General features: G+C 33.3%; 3 protein-coding genes and 1 long non-coding RNA gene across 8 annotated transcripts in view; 3 read left to right on the forward strand and 1 right to left on the reverse strand.

The window, feature by feature from the left end:
• Positions 1-25,763, forward strand: part of LOC116340365 (MOB kinase activator-like 2) — a 103,874-nt gene that overhangs the window by 75,273 nt on the left and 2,838 nt on the right. For 4 of the 5 annotated variants that reach the window (XM_031766837.1, XM_031766840.1, XM_031766838.1 and 1 more), the window contains 4 exons: positions 24,600-24,760; positions 24,887-24,983; positions 25,094-25,381; positions 25,533-25,753. In XM_031766837.1, the coding sequence (XP_031622697.1) occupies positions 24,600-24,760; positions 24,887-24,983; positions 25,094-25,381; positions 25,533-25,753 (767 nt within the window). Of the gene's footprint in view, positions 1-21,119; positions 22,638-24,599; positions 24,761-24,886; positions 24,984-25,093; positions 25,382-25,532; positions 25,754-25,763 lie in introns of those variants that run through there. The other variant, XM_031766836.1, reaches the window with a different exon arrangement.
• On the forward strand, positions 1,080-2,858 carry LOC116340364 (3'-5' RNA helicase YTHDC2-like). The gene is made up of 2 exons (XM_031766835.1): positions 1,080-1,151; positions 1,282-2,858. The coding sequence occupies exon 2, from the start codon at positions 1,287-1,289 to the stop codon at positions 2,694-2,696; it is 1,410 nt and encodes a 469-aa protein (XP_031622695.1). The 5' UTR covers positions 1,080-1,151; positions 1,282-1,286; the 3' UTR covers positions 2,697-2,858.
• On the reverse strand, positions 2,931-5,259 carry LOC116340363 (3'-5' RNA helicase YTHDC2-like). The gene is made up of 2 exons (XM_031766833.1): positions 5,094-5,259; positions 2,931-5,010 (listed from the first exon to the last, which is right to left on the reverse strand). The coding sequence occupies exons 1-2, from the start codon at positions 5,140-5,142 to the stop codon at positions 3,623-3,625; spliced, it is 1,437 nt and encodes a 478-aa protein (XP_031622693.1). The 5' UTR covers positions 5,143-5,259; the 3' UTR covers positions 2,931-3,622.
• LOC116340368 lies at positions 3,643-6,035 on the forward strand. Its single transcript, XR_004201079.1, has 3 exons — positions 3,643-5,217; positions 5,334-5,349; positions 5,545-6,035. It is a non-coding gene; the product is annotated as an uncharacterized LOC116340368 (long non-coding RNA).

Here is a 25,763-nt window from a genome sequence, read left to right on the forward strand (position 1 = left end):
GGTTATGGCCTTTTTGAACTATCCATTTAAAAAAAAATTTCGTTCACAGACGAACAAGAATATTTATGCAAAGTTATAACAACTGCAAATTTAATCGATTAGCTTAAATGATTTCTACACATTTCATTTAATTTGTTCATGTATGTGAGAATAAATCCAAATGCGGTTATTAACATTATCGCTGCATATGAAGTTTTATGAAGATTTATTAGTGTTTATCGTCATCATCACCACAAACACTTCTGACATTTTCAATCAATTCTACAACAGATGATGTCAATTCATTTGCATTTAGACATTTCGACAAATGTCTGAAAACCTTTAATCTCAACTCCAGTGTTGAAATGAAAGAAAAAAAAAACTATACAGAACCAAACAACGCATGAACATTATTAACAAATCATATTTCTTTGACCTTTACAAAGCGTAATGTAAGATGAATGCGATTACTTCTTGTATAGAATTTTAATGGCGCAACATAGATGTATCGAGATATTTCGCTTGTTAAGAGTGTCACGTAGATTAGTTTAACGACCAAACTCAGGTGATTTGTGAACAATAGAACAAATTGTTCGATTCGACTAATTAACATCTTGGAATCGAACCTTTAACGAATATGCTTTACACATTTTTCGATTTTCTACGCAATTACATTAGAATAAGAAAAGTCAAGTGGGAATTACATTAGAAAAGAAATTCTGTCTTGAGGTCAATTGGTTACGCTGAATCGTGCTGAGAATGGCAAAAATGCTCGTCAGAGATTCATTAATCTAAAATGGATGCATTTCTTTCCAAATAAAGTTACCTATTTCTGATCGTAGTTTACTTCGTCTATTTTTTTTTTGGTCACTTTTAAAGAAGAAAACTTTAAAATTGAAATATCATAGTAAGCAATATTGATGTAACTATAAAATGTGTCAGTAATATTGCATCAGTTTAAAAAAGTATTTCGTACTGTTCGCACCAACCCCCCCTGATGTCAAACAATGAAAAAAGATTCTGTTTTTTTCTCCACAATGTGGAGAAAGTGTTTACGTATACGTATACGTTGACCTTAATTATCTGTCAAAACCGTAAACACATTATTTTCATAACGCAATTTTGCGAGAGTTCCTATTAGTTGAAAAAAATTAAATTTTTGTGTGCAAACTGTAAGTTATTTTGTGACATACTAGCTATTACATATCGGTTGCCTTATAAAGCACAAAGATCAAATCATTGCTTAGAAAAACGCATCTTTACGTAACATATTAATTTATTGTTTATTATTTCATTCTATAGAAGACATGCCGCGATCATATCGCTTAATGTGCGACAGTCGCCTGGATTCTTATATTTTGCGAAAAGATTGTGAATCATTTGAAAACGTTTTTTCTCTCATTGAAGGCGACTACATGCCGGCCAATTATGTTCATCGTACAAAGCAACGCACCGTGTTGGGAATTGCTGCGGAAAATGGTTCACTGAATATGATGTTAAAGCTTTTGGCTTTTGGTGAAAGTGCGACCTTTAAAGATCCATTTGGTAAAAGCGCAATTGATTATGCGAAAGAAAATAAACAAGAGGAATGTTGTGAGGGTTGTGAGCTCTTAATGTGTTATGAACGTGTGACATCCACCACAACATGGAAAAATTACGTGGAAATTGGAAGAGCGTATCGATCAACACAAGGCACACAAAATATTATTGATCACAACTTACTTTTTCATGTCATTGATCATATCCATGAAAATACGTCAAAAAATGGCGCTATTCTTGTATTTTTGCCCAGCTACGACGATATATGCGAACAACATGAAAAGTTAGTAAGCGTACATGGATTACAGGATTGGGGTTATAAGATTTTTGCGCTGCATAGCGAACTAAATGATGAAAACAATGAGGGTCATGCTCATGTCTTTGATCGCATGGAAAATGGCGTTCGAAAAATAATATTATCTACAAATATTGCAGAAACAGCACTTACAATAGATGATGTCGTCTACGTTGCAAGCGAAAATATTACAAATTTGGGTAAACACGGTAAACATTTGGTAAACATGCCAATCGATTGTCAATTGAGTAAGACACTCTTCTACGCAATTATTTTGCGATGTTTGGATCCCATTGTTATGATTTCCAGTGCACTGTCGGTGAAAGATTTATTCGTACTTTCATTTGAAAATACACAGGAAGTGACTGAAAAAATCAATGAAACAAAAAATCGATTCGCAGAAAATAAATATAGCGACCATCAACTGTATTTCAATATAATTCAAAATTGGTCGAAACAATTACGGGAACATCAACGAAAATTTTGTGTCGAGAATTACATTTCACAAGGTAACATGTTAAAAGCCGAAGGCATTCGATGTTTAATCTTCGACTACATATGCAAATCTGGTATGATTTCGCAATCAATGCGTGAATTGAACGAAAATTCCAGCAATTGGAATGTGGTGAACGCATGCATCATGGCTGGGTTTTATCCTAACCATATTGTGAATAATGGGAACAGCATTGGAAATACCCATCCACATCCGTCATCTGTTGTGTCACAAGCTAGCCTAAATCAACCTGGACTTGTGGTATTTGAACAAAAACAAAAACGAAAGAACGGCAACTTTGTTCTGAAAAATATTTCAGTTTTACCATCGGAAGCTGAAAGTTTGTTACCAAAATTGGAAGAACTTTTATGCCAATTTGTTCGTTATTGATACAAAAAAAATTCATATTATCGTTCCAACTTATTTTTTATATTTACCATAATTTTAATACCGATCATTCATTTATTATTAGTCAATAGTAATAGTTTCGTTTCATTTTCTGCGCAATGAATGCGATATAATAAGAAAATTACACAAATTGCCTTAGTTATAATGTACACAAAAAAAAAAATTACAATTATTTCAAAGTGAATTCAATTGAATACATTGAATACAAAATAATTTATACGTTTATACCTTTGCCGAAAATAAAAGCCATTTTTCATCTTTCTAAATAAATTGGACTGAAATTACATTTATTTGATTAATATGTTTTTTTAAAATAAAATTTGAAAAATAGTTTGAATATGAGGGAGCTACTTGCATTATTTGCTTTTTGTTGCCAACTTCAGATGGAAGCCTGACTTAAATGACGTTTATATGTTTTCATTTCTTCCGACTTGTTCATTCGACGAAAAAGAAATAACAAATAATTGTATCAGCATGTTTTGCTGTTTTTATTATAAATTATTAATAATTAAGTACAATCCGAAAGAAATAATGAAAGTGTTTATTGTGAATTTAATGAGCAAAATCAAAGTATCTTGGCTGCAATTTAAATTCCGAACGGAATCGAAGGTGAATGTTTTTATGTGAGTATAATAGAATATCTTATACATTTTCGTATCGCTTTTAAGCGTTTTTCTTTTTTTCGGGTGTATTGTTTAGTTCAAAGAATATTGGTTCAGCTTGGCCACAATAAAAAAAAGTAAGTAAATAATTCATTCATTTTCTTTCTTTTCCTAGGAATAATTAACGAAGAACCCGAAGAACATTCTTATGCATTCAACGCAATGTATGCGAGCAAATATGCAAAAAAAAAAACTTAAAAATTCATTGCCCTGCAAAGTGAATCCATTTGGTTAATTTGCTTCGAATTATTTTGATTTTGGTAACAAACTTTCAGCTTCCGATGGTAAAACTGAAATATTTTTCAGAACAAAGTTGCCGTTCTTTCGTTTTTGTTTTTGTTCAAATACCACAAGTCCAGGTTGATTTAGGCTAGCTTGTGACACAACAGATGACGGATGTGGATGGGTATTTCCAATGCTGTTCCCATTATTCACAATATGGTTAGGATAAAACCCAGCCATGATGCATGCGTTCACCACATTCCAATTGCTGGAATTTTCGTTCAATTCACGCATTGATTGCGAAATCATACCAGATTTGCATATGTAGTCGAAGATTAAACATCGAATGCCTTCGGCTTTTAACATGTTACCTTGTGAAATGTAATTCTCGACACAAAATTTTCGTTGATGTTCCCGTAATTGTTTCGACCAATTTTGAATTATATTGAAATACAGTTGATGGTCGCTATATTTATTTTCTGCGAATCGATTTTTTGTTTCATTGATTTTTTCAGTCACTTCCTGTGTATTTTCAAATGAAAGTACGAATAAATCTTTCACCGACAGTGCACTGGAAATCATAACAATGGGATCCAAACATCGCAAAATAATTGCGTAGAAGAGTGTCTTACTCAATTGACAATCGATTGGCATGTTTACCAAATGTTTACCGTGTTTACCCAAATTTGTAATATTTTCGCTTGCAACGTAGACGACATCATCTATTGTAAGTGCTGTTTCTGCAATATTTGTAGATAATATTATTTTTCGAACGCCATTTTCCATGCGATCAAAGACATGAGCATGACCCTCATTGTTTTCATCATTTAGTTCGCTATGCAGCGCAAAAATCTTATAACCCCAATCCTGTAATCCATGTACGCTTACTAACTTTTCATGTTGTTCGCATATATCGTCGTAGCTGGGCAAAAATACAAGAATAGCGCCATTTTTTGACGTATTTTCATGGATATGATCAATGACATGAAAAAGTAAGTTGTGATCAATAATATTTTGTGTGCCTTGTGTTGATCGATACGCTCTTCCAATTTCCACGTAATTTTTCCATGTTGTGGTGGATGTCACACGTTCATAACACATTAAGAGCTCACAACCCTCACAACATTCCTCTTGTTTATTTTCTTTCGCATAATCAATTGCGCTTTTACCAAATGGATCTTTAAAGGTCGCACTTTCACCAAAAGCCAAAAGCTTTAACATCATATTCAGTGAACCATTTTCCGCAGCAATTCCCAACACGGTGCGTTGCTTTGTACGATGAACATAATTGGCCGGCATGTAGTCGCCTTCAATGAGAGAAAAAACGTTTTCAAATGATTCACAATCTTTTCGCAAAATATAAGAATCCAGGCGACTGTCGCACATTAAGCGATATGATCGCGGCATGTCTTCTATAGAATGAAATAATAAACAATAAATTAATATGTTACGTAAAGATGCGTTTTTCTAAGCAACTAGAAAATAATGTGTTTACGGTTTTGACAGATTATTAATGTCGACGTATACGTAACCACAGCTGTCATAATATATACGTAACTTCGTATTTTCACATTGTGGAGAATTTTTTCTGTTTCATTAATAATGAATCATTATTTTCTGTAATAAATAGAAATTTATTTATTTATAATTCTAATAGAATGAATTTGAAAAAATAAATAGAATCATTTATATGAAATAAAAATAATTCTAATTTGAAATAATACAATTTTGTTAGGTTCCCATAGAATGGTGTGAGTATTTATAATTTAGTTGTATTATTTTATATGCTTTATGTGTGTGTACAATGATTTTTAATTGATTTAATTTCAATTTGATTTACTTGAATGATTTTTAATACAATTTTTGTGTTGAAACTATAACATTCAAATACATTCCAAATTATTGAAATAAATTTGATTTTTGCATCTAATTCACACTAAAATCAGATGGCGCTCATTAGCGAGATTCGCAAAAAAAAGTCTCCAATCTCATATACGTCAACCCCCCTTGGTTCGCACGTACAAGAAAATCATATTGAACAAATTTTGAATCAGCAAAAAGTAGAAAAGAACATTAAAATTATGGACAGAGCAATTTCAGCCAGAAATCGAGACGAAATGGCCCGAAGCAGAAGAGTACGTCAACCAAGTCGAGCTGGTCGTAGTAACAAAAGAGCCACACAACGTACAATTTCACCACCGAGCAGAAGTATGAGGATGTCACGGGCATCCGTTATGCCAAAAAGTGGACGGGGGAGAAAATCATCAAAAAAACGAAATGCATCGAAAGTTCCAAAGGGTCGGAATACAAAGGAAAATCAACAACGAAACAGATCTCGTTCTGTTCGTCGAGCCTAAAATAAATACGTCATCGCAAACCAGTGCAGATACGAATTTCATTTTTGAATAATCATCAAATATAAAACGATTTATTATGAAATTGAATGCAAATCCAAATTTGTAACAAATAAAATGAATAATTATTCGAAACTAATTCGTGATTAAAAAAAATAAGCGTTTCATTCGTTCCGAAAATTGACTCTTTCAATCCTCCTATAATTATTTAAAAAAAAAAGTTAATCTTCGTGATTAATTTCAAGTCCTTTCTTTTTTAGTTTGTCATTTTAATCGTGGAAAGAATGATTCAATGCTTTATACTATTCTCTACTCGTATTCAAAACTTCAGCCCAATAAAATCTGTTCACAATAAAAAATAAATGCGAGTGGAGTGGATAACAAAAGACTACAAAAAACTGTTATGAAATCATAGTCGCTCTTTGATGCAAAAAAGTTTGTAAGAAAAAAATCTAATGACAACTTAATCAATTCGTACTTGATCTATCAAGTGATTCATCCATAAAAATGAGCTCACAAATTCAAGTTTGATTTGATTTTCTATCTCAATATGAGCTAAGCACTCGGCATTGTCTGTATGTGTTTACTATACGAAACATTACAATCGATATCACCTCAAAATTTTAAATGGACACTGTAAATTTCAATCATATTAATCGTAGTTTCTGTATAAACAAACAAAAAACTAATTATGTTTTTCTTTTTATCTTTTTAGGTAAGTGTCTTGAGCAAGATGTTTCTATAATCTACCACGGAAATAATTGAGGTTTGGTAATGTATTTCAAGTATTGCAAAAAAAAAATGCGATCTCACTTATAGTGAATTAAAGAAAATTTCAATTGATTTTTATCAGTGTGATTTTGTTCGTCATGTATATTTATGATAAACATTGTCAATTTCAAACAAAGGCCATTTGTTGATGAAAAAAATGAGTCCGGCTTAAAAGAGAATGCCATTCGGCTTTTGAAAGGGTTATTTACGATTTTTTTGCAATCGTTTTATTTGATATATTTTTTATCATTATGTTCATACAAGGAGTTGACAATTCAAATAGTGATCATGATAATCTTCCTAGTATAGTTAAGCTGACAATAATAAACGTCACCGCGGCTAAAAAATCTAAACTTGCAAATTACGCGTAATTAATGAATTAATGAAACAAATTAAAGGCACAGCGTACTTTGTAATCTCAGCACTCTGTATATTCTCTTAAGCGATTTCGCTTAAAACGAAACAGAAACAAGTCTATTTTTGACTATGAAACTATATTTGAACAAAATTTCTGCATATTATACCATGATGGGGCCCAAACTCACCTTGAACTAGACAACTGAAAAAAATGGTGTGTGGGTTTTAGGTTGTCAATTGCAATTTTTATGGATCATATTCCATAGACTTTAAATATTTTGAATTGGTTTTTTTTTTTGAATCGAGAGTCGTGCATTGAACTTGGCAACAACCAAAACCAAATTTCTGTTTGTTTTCAATTAATATTCTTCATAGATTTGAACAATGGAAATGAAATTACATTCTACTCATTTTACATTCATGTTGTTTGACCGTGAGGTGGCTATTCATTATGATTAAAGCTACATTTGAGAATTAGGCAGAGAGACGGAGACGTGAAATATATGTGTGTGAGTGAAAGAGAGAGAGAGAGAGAGAGAGATTTTGCAAAGAAGATGCCATCGCACCATTGGTACCGCACGCTACATCGAGTGAATAAAAAAAAGAATGATTTTCAATTGAGATTCATTGTGGCATGCAAAATTCTCTTCACGAAAAAAAATAGAGAAAGAGAATTCACAGAACAATAAACAAATTATTACTGTTTAAACGAGTTTTGTCTGCAATTATACTCGTCTGTAATGCGAACATATCACATTGGATTACCTCTTTTTCTCTTTCTTTCTTTTTTTTTTTGATTCACTCGAGCATACTCAAGGAAAATCAAACATGCATGAAAACAGCTAGATTCTTGACATGATGAGACGGGCACAAATAGACACATAGAGAATGACAGACAGACACAGAGAAAAAGAGAGCAAAGAAAGACGAACACTCAGAAAGGTTGATATGTGATATAAAGAGAGGGCATTCGCGTATCCGAGATAGAAAAAGAGAAAGAAGGATAGCAAATTAGTTTTCGTTAGAGTTTATTTTGTCAAAATTTTGTGCCTGTTTGAAGCTCAATAATTCAACATAATTTTGAATGAATTTCCCAGGAGAAGGAAAAAAGCCCATGATAAACGAGGTACATTTCATCAATGATTGATGATTGACCATTACGGATTTCTTTTCGTCTATTGGCAAAAAAAAAAAAAAAAAAAACTAATAGAAAATTCGCCAAGCGCAAAGTTCCAATGTTTCGTTGAATTTAAACGGCTCAACGGCCTCTTTTTTGCCTTTATCTCTCTCTCGCTTGGGTGTGCGTTTGGCACTATATGTTCCGTAGTTTATTTTGGCTTGAGTGTTATATCACATTGAGAACGAATGTTTTCGCATTGAAAATGGTGTAGTTCTAAAATTGGAAGAAAACAAGTTGATTATTATCGAACACGATTATATGTTTGTTACATGAAACGGATTTTCCGTATTTCGAGCGGCCGTTTTTTTTTTGTTCGACGTTGTTACATCTTTAGCCATCTAATTTTATTGCTCTAATCGCATCTGTACGCGATATTTCATTTGTCAATTGTTGTGTTGTCAGACACAATGCCAATTGCAAATGCCAAAACAGAATCCACAAAGTAACTGAATCAGTAATTACAGTTAATGAACTGTTAGAATGTTCACACAGATCGACTTCGGTCGCGGTAAATCGAGAAACTAGTATTGCCTTAAGCGGTGAATGAGAGAAGAAAAGAAAAACTATAACAAATCACTAAATGATATTCGATCAATGTTGATTAGAACTGTGAATTGGAAAGAGATCGACAGATGTGGTCGCTTTATTTTCACTTTCATAAACTGGTTTCAGCAACTGTAGCACGTTATTATGTTTGTTCCTAGTTGAAAAAAACGTAATTAAAACCTATGGCGATTGATTTTGATTCGATACGAAATGCCCTCTATAATATTTGCACATCCTTTTCAATCACAACAGAATTTGTGGTTCATGATGATCTAGTTGAATGATGATTAGCATATAATACAAAATCACATGATGAAATCTACATACATATTTAATGAATCAGTGAGAATCGATTGGCGAGAGATTGTGAGAGGCAAAATATAAAAGACGAGTGTGGTCAAGTGACAAAATTTCAAATTCAAAACGGTACTTCAATGAATTTGTATTATGACAACAATCTTTAATGTATTTTATATTCAAATTTGAAATCGTGAGTCATCTTCAAATTGCAAACCGTGTTGAAAATATTGTATCATCGAGTAGGTCATAAACAAATCATGTGACAATTGCGATCATGTCGAATACCAGCGAATCAAAGAGATATGCTCTAAGTAGTTGAATTTATTTGATATTTTATTTTTCTTTCATTTCACGTACAATCCATCGGTTATGATTTCATTGTTCGGAAGAGCTTTGTGATGTTCTATGTTTTGTGCTTCTCCAGTGTACCAGTGCTCACGCTTTACTCGTTTATTGTGAAAAAAGCAAGAAAAAACGGCTCATATATTAAAGCCGTGTGTGAGTGCTGTGTTTTTTTTTTTCAAGAGGTATATATGTATACATACATCGGTTGTCAGTTGTTGGTAAAGAAAATCACGATGTATGAATCTCTTTTATGTGGCATGTTTTTTTTCATGTGCGTGTATGATTTGTCGATGCTGTTTTGTTGATTAGTTGTTGTGTTTTTTTTTCTCTACAATTTCTTTGTGCCACAAATTATGTTTCTTGAATATCAAAAAAATTAGCAGCCAAAGAGTACACATTTTGCAAACATTTTTCTGCAAACATATATGTGTATGTCACTGATCGTTTTTAAGTTTCTGACTCACTTTAAATTAAACGCACACAACGCACATTGCACATAAACCAAAATGTGAAGAGAGAGAAAAAAAGTGTCCGCTTATATCATCATTATGTGGCAATGTCAAGTCATTTGTCCGGTTTGTAGATTGCTTGGTGTTTTTTAATCGATCATGTTGAAATGAACACGTTCACACTGTAAAAACCGATATTCCCATATGACTCACACATTGTGTCCATATTTAATCAATTGGCGTCACGTATGGGAATGAATTGCTAGAATTAAAATCTCTTAAGTTGTCTGCTTCTTTTTGCATCCGAAAAAGGAAAATAATAATCATTGTCAAACGAATTGTGCACTTTTGCTAAGCACGCATACGCACGCACACGCACGCACAAAGCACACATTCACCCGAAAGCAAAACCTGATAATAACATTACCGGCTTATCGTGCACACCGATCAATTTGTCGTTAATTATTTTCTTGATTTCGACAACAATTTCGCAAAAATACACAGATAGAGAGAAGAGAGAGAGAGAGAGAGAGAGAGAGAAACGTATTACACATGTTTTCGTTTTTATACTCGCCGTACGCTCGCTGAGTCTTAACAAAATATAATGTTTACAACAATACGGCATCGAAGCAACCGTGTGACGATTGTATTATGATAACAACAGACAATAAATACATATTAATATTGTTGTTGATTTTCTTTTGGTGTTTTTTGTTTTGAATTCATTCAAAATAACGCACATTGATACGAAAAAAATAGCATGTATATAAGTGTGATGAGCACTGAATTTAGACATTAAATGTGTATTGTGTATGCGCCTGTGAACCAAAGCAAATTAGAAAACGAATGTGAACAACCAGGCAAAAATCAATCGCTCTCAGCTATCATATTTCTTGTTATGTATGGGAACGTTGTGCTTTCCCAGATAATTGAAAACAAAATTCACTCGTAATGTCCATGATGTTTTCTTCTACTTCTTCTCGCTACAGCATTTGCTACGCATATTTTAGCTTTACTTTGACTTCAAATCAATCCATTCGGCCGTAAATTAGGTACGCTTATATTTACTTCCATCTCATTCACTCTTTCTCTCTCTCTCTGTCGCTCCAACCCCCTCTTTTTCGATCTGAACGCGAATTTTCCATTTCAACTCGAAGGACAAGCATAATGTAAGCGAAGAGAATTAAGAAAAACAAATCACTTTTGCAATTGAACATAGAAAGCAACAACAATAAAATAAAAACTCTTTGCAAAAATCGTGATTCGCTTTAACTATTTTTATATATTGGCGTTTGGATGTTTTAACGAGCTGATTGATTGGCTATTTTTATGAAGTTTCAAAGTCATTCAGTCGACTTGTTAAGCAAAATTCTAAAACGATGCATTGCCATCGGTTGCTGCTATATCACGCTTTTATCTCTTTGATGAAATTAGATTTATGACTTATTTTTATTTGCACATTCGGTGTGCAATTATCGCGAGCACATCATTGTTTGTCAATTTCGTTTGTTTGTTTATATTTTTTTCTTGGCTTGCGTTGCATTTCAGCGAATCTGCTTTTGTTCGTAAGTTACATTTTCTTTTATGAACTTCATCTCATTTCATTTCAGTATTCGCTAGAGAGGTAACATATTCGGTTTCTCTCTATTACAACGGCATGTTCACAGTGATGAGTTTAAAATCGTCGTTAAAATGTATTTTCCCAAGCTTTCGATTTAGAAAAAGAATACACACACACAGTGATTGTGTGTGCCGAACCAGGCCCAATTCAAAAATTGACATCGTTTGCAACGGGACTCGTTTCTTATTCTTTCTCTCTCTCTCCCTCTCTCTCTCTCTCAAATATAGAATAATAAAAATTGATGAGATCAAGCATTTCACTCATTCGTTCTACATGTGTAATTAAATAAAATTAGTTTCTGAAATGTTCCGTCATTTTTCGCCATTTAAAGTGTAACAATGTGTGACCAAACTCTCCCACTTTGTTGTTCATCGTAGTTATTGTTGCTGTGGTACACTGGGCAACGGTAGCAGAAAAAAAACAAACAAACAACGAAATCGCGCCCATTCGCATGAGATAGAATCTGAGATGTAAAAAAAGAAAGCGATTAAATGAACGGGAACAATGGCAATGGCTCCTTATTCGCACGATTTTTTTCTTCTATTTCTAATCGTTATTTTATGGAGAACTTTTTTGCCGCATTTTTTTTTTTTTTTTCAGAATTTCCGACATTGAACAATGTTTTTGACAAGCTATAGGTTAATGTGATAAGAATTATACCATAACGGTCAGTCACACAAGTTTCAAAATGTACAAACACGCAAAATATGTTGGCTTTGATTTAATACTCAGAGATAATACAATCTCAATTATCGCAACCAGCATATACGATGATATCATAAGCCAGCTGAAATTTGGCGCTCGGCCGACTAAGTGAACGAGTGAGAGCGAAGAAACAACAATCGACGGTCAACGGAAAACCAAATGATTGTTTTTTGTTGATTTCATGGTTACGCGTTGGAATCAACAAACGAATTTGTCATCGCATTTCATATGGCCTTTGGCATCGACAAACTATATCTCTTAAGATAAGTTGCTGCCTATATCGCTGCTGCTGTTGATTCTAATTTATTACCCGTTCAATTTTCAATGGGCAATAAAAGTGAATATTCAAATTTTTTTGTTTGAAAACTTTGTGTATTTTTTTGCGTCAATCGATCGTAAGATCGTAATGTATAGTTACGATGTCGCCCGTCATATGTTTTACCCTCTTGTTTTTGTTTGTTTTTTCTCTTTGTGAACATGTCATAAAATTCACACCTTTTATTCAATAGCCAAACATCAAAGAGAGATAGATGTAAGACACACAAAACGTCAAATCGTTTAGTACTTTAGGCCAAGAGGCATGACTGCACAATTAGTGGCGATTAATTCGAAATCCCACGCAAATTGTGCCAAACACTATTTACTACGAATTCAAATTGAAAAAACGTGTTGTGATAGAGATTTCGTAATCACAATTGGTTCAAGTTTACACAGTCAAAATCATATTATTCCTATCTCCCTCTCGCGAGTCTCTATTTTACATCAAAACATAAGTGTATGATGTCGAACTTGAAAATCAAGCGAGCACAATAGCGTAATGTAAAATTGTGTTTCTTGTTTTCCGCGTCAATCAAGCGCGCACACATTTTTTAATGTATGTACCCATTTGGAGTATTTACTTAGCCGCAAAATCAAAATGTTATTGTTATTGAGAAGCAGGTTTTATTTGCGAAAATGCTTTGTTGCTCGAATTTTGACGTCGGTTATGCATATTACTTCAAAGTGTCGTTTTCTCACTGTTGCTGCGGCGGCTGCAAAACAAAAAATGAAAAGAAAAAAAAAAAGCTGTCACACAAGCTGATATACTACCACATGGATATCTGCATAAATTTAAGTATTTGATATTACTCGTACACACAATCAAATCGAAATTTTATTATTCACGCGCCAAATTGACTACAAAGTCGGATTGCAATGTGTTTTGTGCATTATTCAAATGACGGAAGTATTTTTGCACTTTACTGCGTGTGTGTGTGTGCGCAAGAGCACTTTTCATACTCTTTCTATCGCTTTTCAGCAAACAAACAGAAAGAAATCATTTATATGGTGATTAATATTCAGTAAGTTTATAAGATTATAGTTTGCTTCGCATTTAAATGGCACGTTTTCTATCTATTTTGCGCTCACAACAATTTTAATAACTGTCATCAATTTTCGAATTATAAATGAAATTTATAGTGCAAATAAAATAAAAGTTTTTGCTCACAGAATCACATTCATTATAAATTGATATCTTTTTTTTTCTTCTTCATTTATTTACAAATAACAAACACGAAATACACACTAACGAGAAATGAATTTTCTAATTTAATGCCGTATTTAATTAATGGCAACCGGAGGCGACCCGTGTCGTGAATATATATATCAAATGAAATTCATTTAAATGAATCATCAACACACAAGCATACGAAAATACACACACTCACTCACATGTCAAAATCGAAAGTGACAGGATTAGCTAACGTGCATAAATGAATAAATGTCGAAAAATTTCCATAATCATTTTTTTTCGACGATCGTCTACTTCTTCTTCGTTTTTAAACAGCTTATACGGTGTATAAATTCACAGTTGTCACAGTTTCACCTTTGCGACAAAAGAAACCACAACAAAGCAAAACATATTGAGCTTTATTTCATCTTTCATGTCGATGTTTTTGATGTCGAGTGTTCTCTTGGTTCTTTTACATTTTAGCATTGGACTTTTGCCATAGTCGATGGAATCGATGACGATTGAAATATCAAAAAGCAATGAGTATAACTGTTGTTTGTCTCTCTCTCTCTCTCCCCATTCTTATTTTCGTTGTTATAAATTTGATTGTTAATTTGCCTAGGCCCATACGTACGGTGCCAAGGTGTATGTGAATTTTGGTAAGGCATATAGCGCAAATGTGTATATTTATATGTCAGAATGCTTGGCAGGTGATTTTCTTGTTTTGTTCTTGCTGTGATTCATGCACTTATGGAAAATCGTTTGATTATGTATACGCCATTATAGCGCCCGTCGAGGACTCGACAAAAATGCCGATTTAAAAGGAGCTAATAAACAACTCCATTCGCGCTGCATTCTTACTTCGCTATAGAAAATATGGAGAAAAAAAAAACATATGATGGTATTATACACACGCGGCAACATTTTGTTCACGGACATGAAAATACCACTGTAAATAATGGTATGATGATGCATATAGCATGTGTTTTAGAGTGAAAAAAGGAGCGCACACACACACTCAAGAGTGTGAAGTAAAACACACTCTCACAAATCTATGCATTTAACTTGCTGCACGACCTGCTTCGTGCCCCTTCGTCTCTTTATTCCGAATTTTGCAAACACACAACACAAATATGGCAAAACTATAAACACGATTTTTGTGTAGCGCACCGACACACGGATATGTGTGTTAATATCTTGACTATTATAAATACGGAATATATTTAATGTCAATAAAAAAGCACACGAAATAGAAAAATAAACGTCAACAACAATAAAATAAAAGCACACACACACACATACAAATATCGCACGCATACAAACGATCAAAACGGGCCCGAATGTTAAATATTTCATTTTCGCTTTTGTGTTTTGCACTCGTTTTCTCACTCGCGCTAACTGCTTCGTTTGCGTTCCGTCACACACACGGGCCTCTCTTCGTTTTCCTTATGCTCGATTATTGTTATTGCTCCTTAATTAATAACAGAAGAGAAAAAAAAAACTTGAGTCAGAAATCAAAATGACTTTATGGTGATCGAACGTGTTTTAGATGTAGATTTTGTATTCGTGTTCGCGCAAAACTCTTTCCGTGTCAATGAAACGATTTTATTCGGTTGAAGTGTTGAACGATGATGTTTAATTTCTGCGATCGTATTTTTCGACATCCAAAAAAAGTAAATAATTACAAGAAAACGATTGCAACATTTCGAATTTGTTGAAATTCATCATGAAAAAAGAGAATACCAGCGTGTAATAAAAGTGTTTGTTCGATTCTAATAAATTTGTGGTGACTATTTTTCGTGTTTTCTAGTTTTGTACAGATTGATGGATTAAAGTGTGTCATCTTATATTGTGCTATTTTAAAAGTTTTATCATTTTGATGTTATAAATTGTTCGACCTCTTCTATTGTTCATAAGCGATAGACGTTGTAAGATTTTGACCATTTTCGGGCCACAACAATAGTGACGTTTGCCAGCCAGCCTACCTGCTTTACCAGTTTTCTTGGCCTTTGTTTTCATTGCCAATTGCATATTATTCCATTTGTGTTTGTGTGTGTGTGTTACGTTATTTCATTCGCGCGCGCTTTACAAGCTTCAAACGAAAACCGAAAACAACAACAAACGGTGCGAATTAGTAGCATATGACGGCAAAATGTAAAAACCAACCGATTATCATGCTAGCATAGAAAACAACTTTTGCATATTTTATTTAAATTAAAATCGTGTGGATGACGTTTGTTTTGATCGAACGGCTACCGAGCGCCGAGTACCAAACACTTTTAAGCGTAGAAACAATGAATAGATTTTTTTTTGTTCGCGCTCATATTATGGAGAGAAGCAAAATAAAAAAAGAGAAATAAAAATAATTCCCGATTACATTGTAATAAAGCGAGAGAAAAAAATACACACAAAAATTCCAAGGAAAAATCTTTTGAGCTGTTCAAGCATGCAAATATCGTGAAAAAAAGCAATCAACATGACATTTTATGATGAATATAAACAAAAACAGAAATATTCGACGTTTTTTTTCCTATGACGTCGACCGTATTCCCGACCGCACACGCACGAAATGAGCGCCCATGTGACTGGTGCAACAAAAAAAAAATGAGCGTATTGCTATTTACCATTCCTAAACGAAATTTAACACTTTATCAAAAGTGGTCGCATTCTCTTTTCCATTCGTTCCTATCTGTTGGCGGCTCATTTTCGAAGCTTGTCATATTTTGGCTTGTGGGCTAATTTCACATGAGGTTAGAAAAAAAAACCTGAATACTTTTGATAGATAGTTGAAGTTATCGTTGACATATCACGAAATTCACAGGATATTGTGATAATTTGAAATCAAATTTGTATCGCGATAATTTGGTTTATTTTTTTTTTATTCAACTTAATCGAATTGAACAATTTAATTGATTGTAAATTATAAGTGCAAAGTGTGAGTTCCAAGTGTCGAGGCCAAATATTTTTCGCATATTTTGCCGAGATCACATTCTATCTACCATTTTGAACAATTTGAAATATACGAGAAATTGAATGAATTGTGCAAGAATATAGAAACTTTATTGCTTGAATGAACGATATTTTCACTCAATTATTGTTTCTTTCTCTCTTTCGGTGTTTGTGTGTTAAAAATTGTGTGCATTCAATTGGTGTCATCAAAAATAAATTTATTCAATTGAACTTATGTTCATCGTGTCACAGTTAGTCGTATGCAATTCGTTTTATTGTTTCAGCTGTTTTTTTCTTCTTTCTTTCCACTTCCATCTCTTTCACTCCACTGCTGTCTCTCTGTTCGAATATTTAAATTCATCAGCTGTGTTAATGGCGCGACTTTTAACTTCCACTCAATTCTAATTAGTCACACGTTTTGTTCTTTGTTCGATCGAACAAAGTCAAATGTAGTGAAGAATCGATTCTGGCCCAAACACACACACATACACAACGTAGCCTATTCCCAATCCGCAAGGAAATAAATCGCATTTTTGTTTTACTTCATCATCATCGTAATCATAAAAAAAATTGAATTCGCTGTGAAATGAAAATGTGTGGCCTTAAATGATTGAAATCTTATCACTTCATTAGGCTCTGTATTGATATTGAAATTGGAATGATTTTCTCTCTCTCTCTCTATCTCTCAGTTTTCGACACATAACCGAAAACAAAATCGTATGATTAGATATGTCGTATGTCGATCAATTTTATGGTTTACTTTGCCAATTGATACTCCATCAAAACAAAATGGAACAACCATACGTTGAACACCGCTGATGAACACCAACGTCAAACGTTCATGCGATTTTTGAATGGAAAATCGTGTTTTTATTCCTCAATGCAGAACATTGTTAGTTTTTGTATTTGAAATACAAAAAAAAAAAACAAGAATTTATTCTTTTGAAATAGTAAAAAGGCATTTGCTCTATGCATAACAATGAATTAAAGTGTTGTTTTTTTTTTCGAGAGGGAAAAGCCCGGGCAAAAATGGAAATGTACAAACACACTTTTCATTGGAAACAAAACGCTTCCAAACACATACTCCATATTGAGGACATGACTTTATAAACATTATTCGAATACAAAAAAAACTATGGCCAACACACAATAAAAATTGAGTACCAATTAACACGACAAGCGTGTGTGTGTGTGCGCGCGCTCTTTTTTAGAGAGCCAAAAGAGAAGTGTACTTTATAGTTGATGTCGTCAGCGTTAGCCACTTGAATAACACTGTGTATAATTGTTTTTCTTTTCATTTGTGTGGAAGCGAGTAAGCGAGCCTACCGACCATACGCTCAGATCGATGAGAATGAACTTGAGCCTTTTTATACATCATGCATATATGTGTCTTTATGGAGCTTAATTACGATACAATTTACAACACAACGCCAGTTGATGTTATTAGAAAAAGTTCTTTTCTTTTGTTTATTGTCGTTGCTCTTTGTTTTTTGGTTGTCAATTAATTTACGTTTCAATTTCTCTTCTTTTTCGGTTATTTATTTACCGATAAATGACAAATACATTGACGTGTTTAAAAAAAGGGAAATGAATAAGTGTGAAGTTTTATTTCATACATATCGGTCGATCATCGACACTCAAGACAAGAACAAAACAATGACAAATTAACAAAGAACTCGACTTCGATGCAAACAAAAACACAAAATGTGCATAAAATATATGATAAATGGCAATTGTTTGTTGCGTTTCATTCTCTATGTGTAGATTTTTTTGTATGCAAATGCAACGCCTGCGATCTACGATACATTATTACATACTGTGTTCGTAATTCAATAAGCATAACGATGACAGCGTCGAATCCATGCAACCAAGATGTTCACAGTCTTTTTTTTAAGTTGTTGTTCAATTAAATCATTTGTTTTTTTTTTGCCCAGCCCCATAAATTACATTATCAGCTTCATATGCACATCGGTCAAAAATTCATTGAAATATAAACAGTTCAATTACATTTTGATGTCATGATGACGCGACCGCCGTCGTTTCTAATAATTGTTATTATTTTTTGTCCAGTTTATCAATCTGATCACTTTTGTTTGGCTAAGTCGTTACCGAATTGGGTTGGCGCTTCTAATTTGGCGTAGCCAAAATGATGAAATACAAGTAGAACGTAAAAGAAAAATACTGAACTAAATCGCCTAATCTCATCTCATCAATCTCGCTACTGCGGCTCGAATTGAGATTCGATTTTTTTTTTCATCATTTGCTAATAAATCATGTGTGGTTCACATATAATTGGCTCCATTTAAAATTGAATTCGCTGCTAAAGTCATTTCAAAACGGAAATCGTCAATGTGAAATAATCTCAACAAAAATCTCTTGTGCACGCGAATTCAGTTCGATTCATTGTAATGACTTTTTTCTTCTTCTCTTGGACAGTGCTTTGTAAATATAGTACACGATGATGACATAATTGGTGCTAGTCATTTGATGCATTGGCACACAGACGGTCGGACACATACAATTTATGCGTGCTTCTGCGGGCGCGCACACACACGGTGTTTTACTGTTAGCGTATATTAAATTATGGGCAAAAAGCCATTAACATCTGGCTATTTCACAATTGCGTTTATCTGTACGACTGCATGATCAATTATATCTCATTGACCAGCGCGACAAATAAAATTGTTCCATTTTTTATCTGCTTTTTCTATTTGCTGCACAGTTTCCCGCCGATTTTTTATTTAGCATTCTTTTTTTTATGACAAATAATTCACATTTTGCGCCAGCAGTATGTAACAGAGACCAACGACAAAATAAAACACTGCACACATGTATAAAACTGTTGAAACGTTGAAATCTTGTCTTTGTTAAAACTTATTTCTGTGTGTGTGTATGTTTTTTTTTTAATTCAAAGTTACGTCGTCACAGTTATATTTAATAAATGTGCGTACATATGAGACTCCCGACGTGCACATTATATGGATAATTATAAGAAATGAAATGAATTGATCGTGAGCAAATTGACCCAATTATTTACCGTGTTTACGGTATTTATTTGAGCTAAGAGCTTGCTCATGCAAGTCATATTTCCTTTGAGATAAATTTATGGTATAGTCCAATGGATATGCAATGGCTTTATTGATGATTTTACACCAGAATGGATATTTTACGTAAATTGAAAGCGATTGGAAATGAAATCTTTCTTTCGTTTTTGTTAAAAAACATCGCTGATTTTTTGTTGGTTCCGAAAATATGCTCTTGGAAATACAGCGAATTAGAACTCAGACTGGATTACCCAGTATTAATCTGCGTTAAAGCTAAATAAAATAAATAACTTTTACTGTAGACGTGTATTTCAGAATTTTGATCTATAATATTGACATTTCAATGCCATAATTGGTCGATGCGCTTTTTATTTTGCGCGAACGTTATTTTCAAATTATACTTTTACTGCAGTCATACACGAAATATATTTTGAGGGAAACGTGTATCTCTCCATAATTTGAGTTTTTGAGTGAAAATCCACAAAAATTTCAAATTATAACTTATAGAAGACCAAAATTCGACAAACCTAGCCTACAGTAACAATATTCAATTCAAGTATCAATACTGGGTTCTAATCACTGTATTTTGTCATGCATGAAAAAACAAATCACATTTGATTTTGTCATTTGTACTTTCTGTGAGAAAAATATTTTGTTCACATTTCGTTCTATAAATCTTATTCGCTCTAAAGAGTGAATAACAAACGTGTGTTTGACTTGGATCAATTTTGTCATATCTCGCATAAATTGCGATACGGTTTCCGTCATAAAACAAAAAAATTATTTTTTTGAGTAAACAAATGTGATTGTATTGCCGATATACCTGAACGTATCCGATTGGCAACAGATACAAGTTTGTCACTGTTGAAAATGGTGAATTTATAGATGATAAAAGCATGTCCATAGATGCAAAAATGCTTTAATGCGTGCATTCTTTCAAAGTGTTTGGTTTTATTACCTGATTAACTGATTAAATTTCCACCTCGCTCGTTTGAATTTTTTTCATACTCTTTGTAGCGAATGCATTAATGAATGCGCGTGTGAATAATTATTTGCATTTTATCCGACATAAATTCGCATATTTCACGTTTCAAAATCCCTCCATTGGGGCAAACGAGATAACTCATGTGTCAACGGCATCGTGGCGTGAGCAAAATAAAAAACATACATTGACACTATGAAAAATGGTTAATTATGTTTACTTTTGTGTCAGGCAGAACTGAAGGTTGATCTCTTGTTCTAGCTCTGTCTCTCTCTCTTTCTCACTCTGTTGCTTTTTTCGAGTGCACACCTATTAAGCATCACGCAGTTGCATCGATTCAAAATTGAAGCACATATACATTTTAAAAAAATGAATAAATTGAATGCCATTCATTAGCAAAATTACGGTAATTTTAGCGTATACACGATGCGTAGGCAAAAACCAATTTGTGAATAAAATGTTCGGTGTTCATATTCGATTTATCGTTTGAAATATGATAACTTTGAATCGAAGTAATTAAAATGAAATATATTCCATGTTGTTGCTTTTTTTATTATGTGGGCGCCTGAAAATTGCTTGCAAAAAATTCGGATTGAAAATTCATTAGGATGATTGAAGGCAATTTGTTAGAACGCACGAAACCAACAAAAAAGAAAAACAAATTGTTATCATTCTGGCTCTTTTTGTGCACACGTGCAGAAGCTTTTCTGTGAAAAAGCATACCATAGAACCATAATCACATTTATAACATACACACGCTCTTTATCATTCTCCAAATTGTTTGAACGAGACAAAGCGTTATAAAATCAACGGTTGATAAATTGCATAAAAGTGCGATGATAAAAACTTATCGATTTATAGCAAATATCGATACACACGCACACACACTTAAATCCATGTGGCATGTGATTCATCGCAACAATCGAACAACAAAACGAAACAACAACCAACAAATATATAATCAATTTTCGTACGTGTATAATTTCAGCATTATAAATAGCAAAACAAAGAAAGAAAAAAGAAGAAGAGTATCGAACCGAACATTATAGGTTGATAGTCAAGTCAAGTCATTCAGAAGTGATATCATTTGATATATTGCAGATGTATTTTGGAGTTATTTTTAAGATACGACATAAAAAAAGAAGAAGTAATAGTAGTTGAACAAAAAAAAAAACAACACGAAATACATAACCCGTCCAGTTGATGAATCAGGTTGTTTGACTTGCGATCGCCCGTATTGAAAAGGAGAGAGTGCGAGAATTTGTGTGACAAGTTCGCATAAACAAAATATCATCAAAGCGATACGGTTGTCAATTCAAATTCATTCCGTGCGTTTGCTGTATAATGAAGTGGGCAAATGAATTTCCGCCGCAAACTAACACTAAAATCGTGATCTTCGTGCATAAATTGGATAAAAATTACTGGATAAATGTAAAGTGAACCACAGCGGCAACAGAGAAGAATTGAAAAAGAAACAAATTAATTTTTGCTGTGCGCGTGTGTCATTCGACGGTTACTAATAAAGTGAATGTAGTGCCATATGTTTTCTATGTCTTAATTTAAAAAAAAAAAAGCTTCGTCGACAGAAGTGACGTATTTTCTATGTAGAATTATGTGCATTCAAATATTGTGCAAACGATTTCGAATGAAAGTTAAACCAACGACGCCGATTTATTGTAAGCATAAAACATCGTGTGCATTTCAACAAGAACAAAAGCAAGAAATCGAACAACATTTACCGGCATTTGATACAGATACAATAATAATACGGCTGAGCAATACACGACCAAACATTCAGCTTCCTAACGAAACTCAAACACACATGCGAACGGGATCACATGAGAAACTCATGTGGCAAGTGGTCACAGTGCCGTCCAAATTAAGTGATGCATTTGGATCATTGCTACGATATGCACAAGAATCAATCAATGTATTCTTCTGTCCAACGTAAGTGTCTTACCAAATATCGAAACCAGCTCAACTGTTGATAGATTTTTTTGGGGGGCCAAATCATTTCATCATCGATTGTAACCCATGCCATGAGTCACACCGATTACCAATCATTTTTTGATGGCATTCTTAAAATATATTACATTAATTATACTTGTAATACTTTGTGACAACAGTTGCTTTGTTATTTTAATCATATATGGTTGTCAATTGTGAGCAAAGCGACTAGCGATAAGATATAACCAATTAACCATATATATTTTTTAATATTTGTGGCACTCAAACAATTTCCGTCGTTGGTTTAGTGGTTGTCATATTTTTTCGTATTTGGATAATAAAAAGTTGTGACAAATCTATTTCAAGCGCAATTTGACATTTGTTTACGATTTTTTTTTGTGATTTTCGAACACTCAAAAGCACTCTTTCGATTTTTCTACATAATCAAATGAAAAAAACAACTTTCATCTCATTAAATCCGTTCTCTCTCTCTCTCTCTCTCTCTAAAAGACGAAAAGAGTTTCAAAAAGACTTTTTTATTTAAAAAAAATCACATTAGTCAAAGGCACATGATTAAAAAAAAAAAACGTTTTATTGACTATCATTGAGATCATTTGAAAAGATCATCTAGATTTTACTAAATATTTACAACTTCTGCAAGATTTATTGAAAATCATTCAGCGTTATGAACACGGAGCTCTGCAGTTCATAATTCTTTAAATGCTCTGCACCATCTTCCAGAGTATATCGTGTCCATAATGAATAATATGCATTTTAGAATAGAAAATTGCACTGAAACTAGCAGCTTTTATGAAATTATTTTCAATTGAATAAAAAAATGTCCACCCAAATGGTAACATTCAAAAGCTTTAATTTAAAAATAAGCTACAATCTTCTGATGAAAGTGAAAGAAAAAATTACTTTGCTCTCGTTTTCAGTTCCATTTGTCGTTTGAATGTGGATGAGTATTTTTTTTTGTTCAAATATTCAATCATTATTCGCCTATATAAATCTATCAAATGATTGGCAATGGCTCGTGCACACTGATTACATGATGTATTGAATTTCACAACGAAGCGAATAATTGCAATTTGTCATTTGTCATTTTACAAGCGGTTAAAAAAACGTGGAAATCATCATTTTCGTTCCATAAATTAAATTGAAAACAATGGAATACAATTTGGAAAAAAAAAGTAGTGAGAAGAACGAGAAAAAACTTGCAATACAAGCAAAACGACCGTAATTTAATCGCTATAATAGTGTTTTTTGTGTGTATTTGTGTAAGTGTATGTTACTTTGGCAAGTTTATGTGCAACATTGTGGCCAACAAGTTGATGCATGTAATAGAGAGAAGAACGTGAGACCGAACTTTTGAATTAATTAAATTGAAACGACGTTTAAATTGAGCGCAAATTTGGTTTGTCTGTGTTGCGAATTTTTTTGCTCCATTTTTTTTGTAATACGCATTTTCAATGGAAAGTGTGAATCGAATGCACTCACAGCATATTATGAACGCACGTAAGTGCTCGAAACAAACGAAAAAATAAATTCAATGAACGAGGAAAACAAAACCACACATTAATCGCCAAACAAAAGAATTTAACATGCAAGCTTTTTTAAGTGAACAAAAAAAAAAACAAGCTGAAAAAGAATAACCAGTTTATCATATTTGGTTTGTGGCATAATGTCAACATAATACACTTCGCAAGCACCGACAAACCAAATTCTCTACTTTGTCTTGGCAAAGGCGTTTATTTTGGTTCGTTTTTGATAATGCACACAATGAATACATTCACATGTTAGATTGCAATGTAGAAAAAAATACCAACGAAATAAACATTACCAACCTCAATCGATTCCAGTCTTCTTTTTCAAGTTGATGAAATTTTATTTAAAAAAAAAAAATAGAGAAAATTTCGAAAAATATCATTTCTAAATTTTTTTCCATTTTGCTAATTACAGAAAAGCCCGGCGCAAGGAAAAGGACGGTGATCAAAATTCAAATGACACAAAACTCTATTTAGAAGAAAGTGTACTTGAACGAAAACTTACCGATGCCAATCTTAATACAATTGTAGAACTTCCAGCTGGCTTAGACTATAACGAATGGCTTGCTTCGCACAGTAAGTTTTATTATCGATTTGTGTGTTTTTATGGTAGTAGTGATGTTGGCTGTGTAGACCATTTTCGGGTCGGCTACAAATTCCCATGAGTCATATTAATGTGTTTTTCCGTTTTCATTTCCACAGCATTGGCACTATTCGAACATGTAAATTTAGTGTATGGAACAATTAGTGAATTTTGTACAACATCCGGGTGCCCAGATATGACTGGACCAGGAAATAGGTATGAATCAACATGCAACAAATATAATTCATTTTCATGAAACTGACAATTTTTAATGCCACCATGTTTTCTTTTTCTTCTTTTTCTTCTTTTTGTTCATTTTTCCACAGAATGTACTTATGGTTTGACGAAAAGGGGAAAAAGACTCGCGTCGCAGCACCGCAATACATCGACTATGTAATGACATTTACACAAAAAACTGTTAGCGATGAGTCGATATTTCCAACAAAATATGCCAACGAATTTCCTAGTTCATTCGAAAGCATTGCAAGGAAAATCTTGCGACTATTATTTCATGTGATTGCTCATTTGTATGCAGCCCATTTTCGGGAGATTGCTTTGTTAGGTTTACATTCACATTTAAATTTAACATTTGCCCATTTGACCGCGTTGCATAAGTAAGTAAACAATATCTTCTATCGCCCACGAAAACCTCTTTCACCATATTCTATATGAAGGTTTTCCATTTTGCAATCAACACTTTTCCATCATTGAATCAATTGAACGATACATTTAACTAAAGCATTTTTGTTGTTACATTTATTGCAGGCGTTTCAATTTAATAGAATCCAAAGAAACAGATGTGTTACGTGATTTGGAGATTGCATTGCGATTAACTGATGATCCCGCATTACCACAACAGTCGGCATCGTCATCATCGATACCAAGTACGGAATTAAATTCACAAACGTCACTACTACAGTCCTCAACAAATTTAACGACAATACATATGTCCTCGACTACATCTGCTTCAATAACAGCAGCAACAGGTACATTTTC

The sequence above is a fragment of the Contarinia nasturtii genome, unplaced genomic scaffold, assembly GCF_009176525.2.
Source record: "Contarinia nasturtii isolate CC-2019 unplaced genomic scaffold, AAFC_CNas_1.1 Cnas_scaffold_630, whole genome shotgun sequence".
Taxonomy (NCBI): domain Eukaryota; kingdom Metazoa; phylum Arthropoda; class Insecta; order Diptera; family Cecidomyiidae; genus Contarinia; species Contarinia nasturtii.

Bases quoted from the DNA above. Each gene is read 5' to 3' on its own strand.
- LOC116340364 (XM_031766835.1), top strand. From the start codon at position 1,287: ATGCCGCGATCATATCGCTTAATGTGCGACAGTCGCCTGGATTCTTAT.
- LOC116340363 (XM_031766833.1), bottom strand. From the start codon at position 5,142: ATGACAGCTGTGGTTACGTATACGTCGACATTAATAATCTGTCAAAAC. The intron at 5,011-5,093 runs GTAAACACATTA...TTCATTCTATAG, and splicing joins ATTAATAATCTGTCAAAACC to AAGACATGCCGCGATCATAT.